This window comes from Phlebotomus papatasi, chromosome 2 (assembly GCF_024763615.1).
Source record: "Phlebotomus papatasi isolate M1 chromosome 2, Ppap_2.1, whole genome shotgun sequence".
NCBI lineage: Eukaryota > Metazoa > Arthropoda > Insecta > Diptera > Psychodidae > Phlebotomus > Phlebotomus papatasi.
In genome coordinates, this window is record NC_077223.1 from 79,928,325 (window position 1) to 79,940,469 (window position 12,145).

The 12,145-nt window shown below is 32.1% G+C and overlaps 1 protein-coding gene across 2 annotated transcripts in view; it reads left to right on the plus strand.

Moving 5' to 3' along the window:
* The first annotated feature begins 1,487 nt into the window (after positions 1–1,487).
* Positions 1,488–12,145, plus strand: part of LOC129804591 (mitogen-activated protein kinase kinase kinase 13) — a 40,816-nt gene continuing 30,158 nt past the window's right edge. Inside the window, exon 1 of one of the 2 annotated variants that reach the window (XM_055852073.1) lies at positions 1,488–1,820. In XM_055852073.1, coding sequence (XP_055708048.1) covers positions 1,684–1,820 — 137 coding nt within the window. In that variant the 5' untranslated portion in view covers positions 1,488–1,683. Of the gene's footprint in view, positions 1,821–7,128; positions 7,460–12,145 lie in introns of those variants that run through there. The other variant, XM_055852074.1, reaches the window with a different exon arrangement.

Here is a 12,145-nt window from a genome sequence, read left to right on the forward strand (position 1 = left end):
TGGGAAGTCATTTGCATCGCCTGTTGAGGCAAAGGGAAATTTTCTGTGCTTTGGGAAGTCATTTGCATCTCCTTTTGAGGCAAAAGGAAATTTTCTGTGCTTTGGGAAGTCATTTACATCGCCTGTTGAGGCAAAGGGAAATTTTTTGTGTTTTTAGAAGATAACAGTATCGCCTGTTGGGACAAAGGGAAATTTTCTGTGTTTTTTGAAGATATCAGTAGCACCTGTTGAGACAAATGGAAATTTTATGTGCTTTGGAAAGTTATCAGTAGCACCTGTTCAATTTTTGTATAAAATTTATGAAAGACGAAATGTAAAATACGAAATGGTAAAATACGAAATGTACTAGAATACGAAGTTTCCGCAATACGAAATGTGCAAAACGAACATGTAAAATACGAAATGTAAAGTACGAAGTTTCCATATCCCGAAAACCTTCCTTATGTGCCATAATGAAAAAAAAAACTTACGAAGAGCAGGGGGAAATTAACCCGCATTTTGATGTTTGTAAATAAATAATTTATGTATTTTATAGCACGGATTCAAAGAGACAGAAATATTATTCTGTCAATTTTAAATCATATATATTATATACCATTTTGGAATGCTTGATTTTTGATTGTTTTGATGTCAAGCTGTCTGTTGATTTGGCTGCTTGCCAATTAGAATCCTAGAAATCAAACGGTGAGAGATATCGACTTACAATCTTCGATGACCCTACCCCCTATAAATCGGTATTATTTAACATTTTCCGTTATCTTTCCTAACAACAAGCTATATTATTTAACTGATTATTTCGAATCTTATAGTATTCCAAAAAATTTAACTTTCTAGATATATCAATTTTTCAGATTGTGCGTCAAATTATTTTCCCTGGCATTAGCTAATGTTTTAAATATTCGAATCGTTAGTGTTAGTTGGACCGGTTGGACCCAAATTAACCTCAATGAGCGAAAAAGAAGATTTGCGTGATTTTGAAAAATAGGAAAAGAAAGAGTTTATTGAGAATGTTAGCACCATAATAAACTGGTTGCCATCGAAAAGTGTTGAAAAGTAGTGTAAATATTCCCAAACAAATTTCCCAATAATCCATTACCATGTTTCTACAATGCAAAAATACTGATAAAACTGCCTGCTAATTTGCCCCTCTCAATAAATCATAGATAAAAATTATCTCTCTCAGTGGCGAAACAACCCAAGAAGTAATATTCCATAAAAATTTATCCGTTCAGGAATTCATCCCTTCTCCACAATGAATGATTAAAATTAAAGGAAAAATGTCTTGTAGTAAAAGCTTTTTCTATTTCCTTGCAGGACCGCCGAGGAAGGGATGATGAGTGCGCATGCGACACGACGGAATGCTCGTCATTGATTAAATTAAACCATCGAGCCAGTTCTTGTATAGTCGAAGGGGTACCGGCGACGGAGGGACCTCTTCGTGCTTCTACGGCATTTTTCCGCGAACCACCCTAAAATGAACATACATTCGATTCCAGAGGGTGGCACAAGTGCAAGTGAACAGTTCCTCAAGTAATTTCTCACTGTATTTTCCTAGTTGAATTTTTTTTTGCCGTGATAAAAGGGCTCAATGCAGTGTGAAAATGTGTGAAAACTCACCAGAAGTGATAATATTCAGTTACTATAACGTGATTGTGACGGAAAAATGGTGAATAAATGTGAATAATGCAACCGTTGACGGGAAAAATGACAGCGTCTTCGGAATCCTGCAACGGCGACTACCCCAAAATGGAGGAGCCTCCCTCAAAGGACACCCTCAATATTCGAGAGGAGTCACAAATCCCTGAGAATCACCCCAGAAGGTAAATTGAATGTGTGATTATTTGCTAAAATTTATCTCAAATAGAAATTTTTCAACATAGTAAATCCAAAATCGAATGTCCTTGGTACAAAACATCCGCATATAGCCCACCCACACAAGAACTTCCCTAAGAGTAAACCCTCATACATTCCCTCAATGATTTTATCTATTCAGAGTGCAGGAATTGCAAAGAGTTTTCAAGCAAAGTGTAAACAGAAGAAGATAAAAGATTCAGGTATATTTTTCTATTCAAATGTTTGCATTGCAGCAAGAAAAAAGAGTGCCCTTATGTCGTAAAATATGACCCATTAGTTTTCTCGTAATTGGCCAGGAAGTACGGTCAGTGGCAATTAAGTTACGCACAAGTTTGAACGTATTCTGCTGATGTTACAAAAATCTTTATCTCCCTTCCTAGCAAACAATTTTTCACAAGTTTATTGCTGTCGAAATTGCAAAGATTTTCCCATTTATAAAATTGAATTAGGATGAAGTTTAATAAATAATTTAAGTAAAATAAAACAAGCAAAAATTAAGCAATCATAGTTCAAGCCGTTCAAGCTCAAAAAGCTTTAAAATTTGTAACTCGTTAGTTACTAATTATACTTCAATGGAAGTTGATTAGAAACATTAATATGCTTTGATCTATGTAATGGATCTATATTTACATTAAAGTAAGTGAATTATTTCGTATATTTAATCTGCTAAAGATGCTTTACCGGTTAAGATGTAATTAAAGGGAAGTTCTTTGCGAAACTAACATTTAGCCATTTAACATGGCTTTAATTCGTCTTTATCTTCGAAAGTTTCTTAATCCCTGAAAAAGTTTTGTTTTTCTGCAGTAGTGCATATAAAATAAAGCATCAAAACTCCGTCTAAACTGAGTAGGGGCGCTAACATTAATAGGGGAGAGGGTGTAGTAATTTCACCCCTTAATTGCAAATTGGATTTTGATATCGTTTTGTATAAAAATGATAAATAGGAATAAAACATAGAATAAACTGTGAGTTACATTTGGGATTAGGGTTAATAAAAATAAGAATAATTGTCTTTGAATAAGGGGAGGTGGGCTACTTTGAGCTCTGGGGCTACATTGTTATACGATTTTTTCGCATATTTCTAATGGAAACCGGGTTTTAACAATTTGTATAGACAAAACTAATTGTGGATCTAAATAAAATAAATGTAAGGTCCTGATTCATTTAGAAATAGACGAAAAAGTCGTATAACAATCTAGTCCCACAGCTCAAAGTAGCCCCATCTGCCCCTATCATTGGTCTATTGTGGGGAAGACGATTCATATGAACGGCAGAATGCGCAAAAGTCCTCCAAAGTGGATTAAATAAATATATTAGTTTTAAAGGAAACAAAAATTTTGGACAGCGCCCACATATACTTGAAAAGTAAGAGCCAAAGGGCAGCAGGGTGGTAAAAATAAGGCAATAAAAATTAGAGACTAGAATGGATTTAAAATTTCAATTTTTTAAAGACTTTTTATACACAAAAATATTATCGAGAAAGATTTCATTAAAGTTTTTGACTATAAATCCGAAAACATAAGATATTGTCATATTTTTTTTATTAATTTGTAAATTTTGATAATACTAAGGGAAGTGTACCAGCGATCGGCAGTGTTCCTCGGATCGTCAAGTTAATATCACATTGTTGCTCCAAATTAAATGATTTTTTAAAGATTATTAGCTACTTTTTACCATTTAACTCTCACAAGAATACAGTACATTAACTTAAATTTAATTTATAAAACCAATTTTCCCTGAGACACTTGATTAAATTTCTGACGATCCGAGGTACAGAGCGCAAGTTTGCAATTACACATATTTTTTATTAATTTAATGTAAAAATTAAAAATTCAAAAGCACAGATATAGTTAAAGGGATCACTAATGTATCAATTAGCAAACATAAAAATATCAAATAATGTTTTGTGGATTATATTTTCAACTAAATATGGAGCATGTCTCTTAACATTCCGATCCGGGGTACTCTTCCCTTACTTAACTTTCGCGATGCTAAACTACTTCTGAACATTAAAAGATCATTATAATAAGATCAGGCATCAGCCAAGCTAAAATCTTATACTTTTATTTATTTTTTTTTTAAAGTCAATTGAAAGAACTCCGTAGAACTCTTTGCAAATACAGTAGACTCTCTTAATCGGGCATTTGGGACAAAATGTCATCCAAATTATCGAGAGATTCGGGCATCGAAGTCATTGTAAATTCCACAAAAAGCGCTCAATTATAAAGAATCATGATAAAACAAGGGGAACTACAGCGAATTTCAATAAATTTGCTTTAAAATCAAACAATCAATCAATGAAAATGTACCTTTTTCATTTAAAAATAGGTGAAAAAAATAATTTCAAAGACGCCTCAATGCAAAGGTGCCCCACTTCTCCCTAGTACACTCAGTCCCGGCATTAAGTCCTTCGGGATTATGCTCCTGTCGGAATTATGTACATACAATTATGCAAGTTTGCCTACCATTGGCAGTCAATTTATGAAATCATTTTTGAAATGCGCCAGATTGTATACTATTTTGCGACGCGGGAAATTTGAAAATATTTTGCTACTTTTTCAGAATAAAACTTAAATTTCTTTTATTAAGGTAAATTTTTTAAATATTCTATTTGTTAATGCGTTTCTATTAAACAGTTGAATCTTTTTTTAAATTACTTTTACTCCGCGCGAAATCGTTCTATGGGCGATTTATTCAAAAGAAAGCCCCTGCAGGTATGCAAATTTTCTCAATGCGTAATGCTATTTCGTGAGTTTTTTTCGGTCTGAAAATGTGCTTAATCCCGGGATTGAGTGTAACGTAAAGGATTTATTCCATTCCCTTCAAAGAGGAGAAAAATATACAAAAAAAAAAAAATTCTTCTTCGTTACTGCCCCACCTTCCCGTATCAAAATTTTCCAATTTGACTCAAAACAGCCAAGTGAATTGCCATTTTTCTAAATTCAACTGGATAATGAAGTTACTTTATGAATCTTTATTACAATAAGTTCCTACAGGCTTATCACTGACTTTGCATGATTGTTTTGAGATTAGAAAAATATGTTTTGTGTTAGCCGATTAGTTTCTTCCGATTTAAAACAGTTTATTTCACCTGCTTCTTAGAGATAATGAGGCTATATCTAAAGGAATTCCTATTAGTATAAATTGAAAAGTATTTCCAGATCTTATCTTTTGTTGCAGATAAATCTAAATTACGTTGGCCATACTAACTGAAGAGTTTTTTCACGTCACTTAAGCTCTTTTGAGGCAAGGGAAACCTGTTATGTCTCCTTTAATAAGTCTGCAAATAATTGATTTTCCAAAATCCCTTTTTGCAGAAAAAATTGCTGTCGGCATTATGCACAATAAGACAATTGAAAAATGTTTGTATTAATTTATCTTGAAACCCGTTAAAAGCAATAACTTATTGGATACTATTCTCAGAACACTCAAGAAATCGCAATAGATTAATCAAAATAAGAATTGTGTTATCTAAACCAAATAAAATTAAGTAGCGTTCTATTAAATTAAATTTTATAGAGGGATTTCTACATAATAGTAAAATTTGGGTGTTTATTACAGATATTTATCTTTTATTTGATGTTTATTTTATTTTAATTGCAATAAAGCAAACATTATACCAAGTCAAAGTCCTGATGAACCTTTTTCAGATTTCTAAGTAAAACAAAATTTTACGGATCGTTTTTTTAATAAATCTTATTTTTCCCCAAATGTTCAAATAAAATTTGTATATCTCAGTCATGAATTAATTGAGTACGATCATGTAGGGGAAAGTGCCCATGCTTTGAAGGATCCCAAGCTTTATAATGACTAAATTTGTCCTAGTTTTTGAATAAATGCGACCTCGCGATATATTTTAAAAACAAGACAATTTCCCCTAGTTTTTTTATTGAGAAACATACGAAAAACTTAATCATTGTAAAGCTTGGAACCATGTAAAGCATGGGCACTTTCCACTACTAAATTTTAGTACAATGAGAAAAAAGAAAATGAAACAATAGTATATTGTACATATTCCCTAATTTATTAGAAAAATGCTTAATTTTTCACAAATTTTCGAATAAAATTTACCTATTTCAATCATGAATCGCTTTAGTACAATCATGTGCTAAAGGTTTATGTAATAAAAAAAATAAAATAACAGCATGAATATATCAAATGGGTATTTTCTGTTGTTGTAACATTTGTCCTAATTTCTTCACATATGAAAATATAATATTTCTGCCCGGAAATGTATTAGTATTAGTACAATTCTGTACTAAAACGCTTAAACATATAAATACGAGTAAGTGCGCGGACAGACATACTATGTGTCTGTTCTTTGCTTTAGAAGATGTATCCTAAAAATTTTTAACATAATTACGAATAAAAATAGCGTATTTCCATGATGAATTGTTTTAGTACAACAATGTGCTAAAAGTTTATTTCATAAAATAAAGAGTTAAGCTGATAAAATAAAATGATAAGGATATCACGTATCTGTTCATAATTTAAATTTCACTAGTTAAAAGCACAGTTCAATCACAAATAGAATAGAATAGTATTTCATCTCTTTGTTCTAACCCGTCTCCGGTGCGGCCATCGCCATATTAATGTCAAGTCCAACCTTCAGGACAAAACGATGGAAAATCCCTTCTCAGGTTCTACATTTTGCAACCCACCATCAGCTTCGTAGGGTTAAAGCGGAGTACTAAATTGATTTAGTACAACCATGTACTAAATATTTACACATTTTTTTTGATTTTTATTGTTCACTTCCATTATGGTAGTTCCATTATGTGAATTTTCAGAACAGCACGATATGAATTGTAGTATTATTTCATCTTATTGTAAATTACTGGAATTTTTATTTCCAAAACCTTTTCAAATTATTCATTTATCTTAATATTTTAATCTAACCCCAAATGCTAACTTATGCAACTACTTTGCGGTGGAGAAGTGTATGACTTAACGATATAACAATTTCTCGCGCTGAATTAAATAGCCAAAAAATACGGTGGAATTTCTGTAAATGTCTTGATCATTATTCCAAATGAAGTATAGAAAAAAGAAGATGAACCGATGTTTCTTTCTGTTTGTATCCACGAGAAGGCATATTTTTCCGCAATCGTTTTGTGACCATCATATCGGCATACAAACGATTTGATCCCCCCACCCAAAAGCACCTCCCCACATTGACGTCTCACACGGTTATCATGGTATCTTTGTCTAACACACTTGCCAGCCTGTTCACTCATATCGGCTGCAATGTTGGAATTAACTGGAAATTCCGACGTACTCTCAGTCCACTTGCGTCCTCCAAAGCACAAATATATGGCTCCAAAAGCTCGTTTTTTTCGCGTGTGCTTTCAAAGCGGATTTTTTTGCCCTCTCCGCGGACTTTGTGCTAAATTTCAGTACCTCTAACCTAACTGTGGCGATCCTTTTTCGCGCGTGAAAAAAAAATCCCTCTGGTGGCTGGTGGAAAAAGGTTCATAGTTGTCTATAGTTGATTTAGGTGGAAAAATTGAGTGTTAGAAATGGTTTTCTTCATCAATATCGTGAGCCGAATAGGTGAACCGCCTGATAAGGATAAAGTGAATATGGATACAGATGTGCAAAAAAGGTAATTGAAGTCCAAAGGTGGAAAAACACCTTGAAATAGTTAAGAAACCGTAGACTGTGAGAGGAACGAAAAAAAACAGGCAGAAAAACGAGTGGCAAAATGTGGGCGATCCGCCATTCTGTGACATACAAATACCAAAAAGGCCACTCATTTTGCCAAATTTATGCCCTAACAGACGAAGATCTATCACAAAACCGCTAAAATTCTCCCTTTATTGCCTTAAAACAATGAAAAAATGGGGAAAAGTGCCCTAGATTTCACTAAATTGCATCATTTTTGGAGCGAAAGTCTTTGGATTGTGCAAATGTTAGAATTTCAAAAGCTCAAACTAAGCTTTTAAGCTCTCAATTTCTCGAAAAAAAAACCCAAAAAGGGATTAAAACTATTATTATCGGTAATTTTGCTATAAAGGTCTTCTTTTATCTCCAAAAAAACAAGATGGAGACACACTTTTCCACGTCTGTCGACAAAATTTCATTATTGTAACAGGGTTCATCGGAAAACAATGACCTCAAGCTCTTCAAACGATCTTCTTTCTTTGTGTGCATTTTAAAATTCAATCTACGTCGTGAATTTTCTCTCTCTGTCGTACAGATAATTTCACATTTTTTTTTGGTGTTCTCCCCACAATTTGTCTCCATCGGGACTGTCTCCCGTGTCGACACAGAAATCTTTTCACGGACTGTCTAGGAAAATAAACGTTATTTGCCAAAATAATTTTGGTTTAAGAACTATTTTGAAATGCAAGGTTATTCTATAACCTAAAAAGAAGAAGAGCACGTTTGAGGTGAAAAATAAACAGAATTTTTCAGCTATGTTTTTTTTTATCGCTTGTTTTTGTTATTTAAGAAAAGAAATACGCATTTTGTAAAGGTAATCTGACAATTTGAATAACTTTTCATATAGATTTCCAAATTTAGACTATCAAAGAGTTTTTGAGGTTAGATAATGAAGACGCAGTAATCTTAATGTGATTTATTCTCGTCTTTAGGGAAAAATATGCTTAAGACACACCTACGACTTAAGCCGAAAGACAGTTTAACGTAATTATAATTAACATAATGATTTGACTAAATTCCAATCAGATTCCCACTAATCCTTTTCTCGGCTTAAGCCGAGATACGAATTAGTCAGAAACTGATGGAAATGCTTAAGTCATAAGCGTGACGAGGTGGTCTAGAGCATTATGCCCTAGATACACTTACGACTTAAGCCGAGAGACGATTTAGTGGAAAATGATGGAAATAAATATTACCATTAGGTCGAATATAATACGCTAAGCCGTCTCTCGGCTAATCCTCAAGTCTGTCAAGTGTCAAGGCCTTTAGTCTGTAGTATGAAGTTATATTCAACATAACCTTCAAAAGGCTACCTAAAAAAAATCAAAATTCCTCGAATGATTTGTAAGCTATTATTTTCAAAAAACAGAGCGTTATAAAGCTCCAACTCATGATTTTGATTCTATATCCTGAAAATTGCTTTTGTATAAAATACTTTTATGAATAATGGGTTTTATGAATTTTCTAATACAGGATTAAACATTGTTAAATCGCATCTGAGATGCCAAGACCGTTCATAACTTTTCAGTCTTCTCATTTCTAAGATTATTGCTTTTCTTTGAAGCATTTCAAATTATTTAAAAATTTAAATTTGACGTTTTTCTGGCAAATTTTAACACTTTAAAACCCGAACCAAAAAATCACGTAAAATACCAAACTGACAAAAAATGCCAAAGTGAATTTTTACAAAATTTCGTAGAAAAAAAAACAATTTCTATTGAATTTCCTTGTTCCTAGCGATTTGGCAAGGATTTTAGGACTCATATCAATATATTTTCCTGTAAAATTTTTATATATTCTCATTTATAAGTTTGCGCTTTTGTTTAAGAGAATTTTATGTGAAATTCCTACAGGAATTCTAAAAAGAAAAACAAGGCGTAAAGTGAATTTTCACCTTATTTTTTTCTACAGTACTACTTTACAACAATTCTAGGTCTTATATTATTTAATTTTTAAGAATTATTTTAACATTTTCACGTATTTCTTGCGATTTTTTCGAATTGAGACAAAACTCAAAAATTGTTAGCATTTTTTAGGTTATGTAATATAAGCCATTCAAATGTTCATTTCTGATGCCAACTTCATGTAAGAAAAGGTAGCATTTTACGCCAATTTGGTATTCTACGCCCATTTTTTGTTTTTTTCCCTATTTTTTTTAATAATAGAAAAGTTATCAACTATTTTTTTCCTCTCTAAACGAAAGCTAATCAAGTTCTCTTTAGATTCGTGTTATCACTTTAGCATAATATTGAATAGAATTCGGGTTTTAAAGTGTTAATCAAATTACCGCTCAACCTTTTTCCTCCTTTGGTATTGTTAGGCATTTCAATATACAAAAAAAAACTATTTTGTAAAATTGGCCGTAAATGTTAGTTAATTCTGGGGACTTACGAAATGTTTGTAGAACGTATAAGTTACTAAAAAGTTCATAAAAGTTTGTACTTTTTTCGCAAGGGTTGTTCGTAACATAATCATTTGAGGAGTATTTTTTTTATGTTTTTTTTTACAAGCATTTGCTCATAATTTTCGTTTGACTAACAAAAATTTACGAACAAATGACAAAATTGTATGAACGTTTTTCTGTGTTCTTACGAACAATGGGACACTTGCATCACAGAGCGAGTGCTCTACCACTTGACCCATTGAGTGCACCTGAAACAATTTTAGGAAATATTTGTTCTGTGTATTTTTTTTAAGGTTATGGTCAGCATAACCTGACATTGCTAAGTAACTTCCTAATTAAAATAAGAGAAGACCCAATAAGAACTAATGGTGCTATTCCAATGAAAAATGAACACTTCAGTTTTTAAGCACTTAACTGTTCTCAAGTGTTTCTACATGATAGAATTTTCTTTGTGTTGGTTCCTGTCACAACTGTTTGATGGTTTTAGATGTTTTAGAACACAACGAGTACTTGTGGAAAAGAGTCAAGACAAGAATCAATATAAAGAAAAATCGATTAAGTAGAATCTTTTGAGAACAGTAAAGTGCTAAAAAACATGTTCATTTTTCATTGGAATAGCCCTATAATGCAGCGTTCAATGGAACCTCCCCCTCTCCTGAAAGCTTTATTTTATTGAGAAAAACACTCGTGCAGGTTTTTGATCAATTTGCATTTAAGAAGATAAAATTCCAATCATTTACAATAAACAATTTTTAAAAGCTTTCAAAAAGCTTATTTTTTAATTGAGCTCAAATATCTCACAGTCACTCGATTGTTTTGATTTTATTCTAATATTGAAAGACGAACGGAATCTTCCATACAAAATTTATACACTATTTTCTATTGGGAATGCTAAATGGCTTCATATTTATCGAAAAATTATTTTGACTCTAAAATGAAAACAAGCGTATTTGCCAATTAGCAGACACAGGCAACATTTTTCTCCGCGTGGGGGCATTGTTTTCTCCCACCAGTGGCGCTGGCAACTGTTCTCAATTTTTTAGTTTCCAAGACTTTAGTCAGAAACAAATATTCTCCATCTGAATAGATCTGTATGCACATTTAAATTGAATTTCATTTATAATCTTTAACAGGATTTTTTTCCAGTTGTATTCACGAGTGTTTTAAATTAATCTATTCTCTCCTATTAATTCTAAATAGCAGCTTCATGCTAAAACTTTTACGCAATTATGCCGTAGAGAAAAGATTTATATAGAATAAACGTGTATTATTTATTATAAAATCTTACAATGAATTAATTGACCTATTTGTTCAATAGACTTTCAATTTTTTTTCTCCTTCATGTGTTTCTTCTCATACAGCGCAATCGAAAGACATGTAGCAAAAATAAGCACACAGAAACACCTTGCATTTATATCATTCACACGATTTACATTAAAAAAAATACAACAATATTTTTTTGTACATGAAATAATTCGCTGAAATGAAGTATTACGTGTTGTGACGTCAAAGTAACGCTTCGACTAGAGTCAGGTGATGCATGAAGTTTTATTCTCTCAATTATATTGTTACATTGAGCTTATTTTTTATCGTATGTACTATGGTTATTTTATCTTCAAATCTGATACTTTTATAACACCTCCATATAGATTCCATATTATATTGGAGGGCGACATGCTTCATGCTTTGAGATTCCTTTACAACAAAGTTCTATGATTTTAGTGCCCTTCTTTATTGTTAATATATTTCTCTGGTGCATTTAACAATTTTCTGCTAGAGGGAGAGATCATCAACATCATCGCTCAAAGTTAGGTTATATTGAAAAGTAAGGTTATGTTACTGATAACCGAAAAGCGAAAAATGTACTGGAAGTGAAAGACTTTTAAATTTCTCGTAATAAATTTTTTATTACAATTACGAAATTTGGGAGATAAAACAAACAATTTAACAGGTTTTTATTTTTGAGGCTTGAAATTCATTTTATTCATGGTTATGTTTTCATCGCGCAAAACATCTTTCATTAATTTAAATTAATGCGATTTTTAAAGATATTTGCGTGGTACAAGAACTACAAAATCCATGAAAAATAGGTCAAATCATCTTATATATCTCATAAATTAGTGAGAAAGTCAATTAAAAGTTCTCCTGGAAGAGGATTATAGACAGATTTCGCATACATAAAACAAATCTAAACTTTATATTGGTTTGTCCTCTGTGCATATA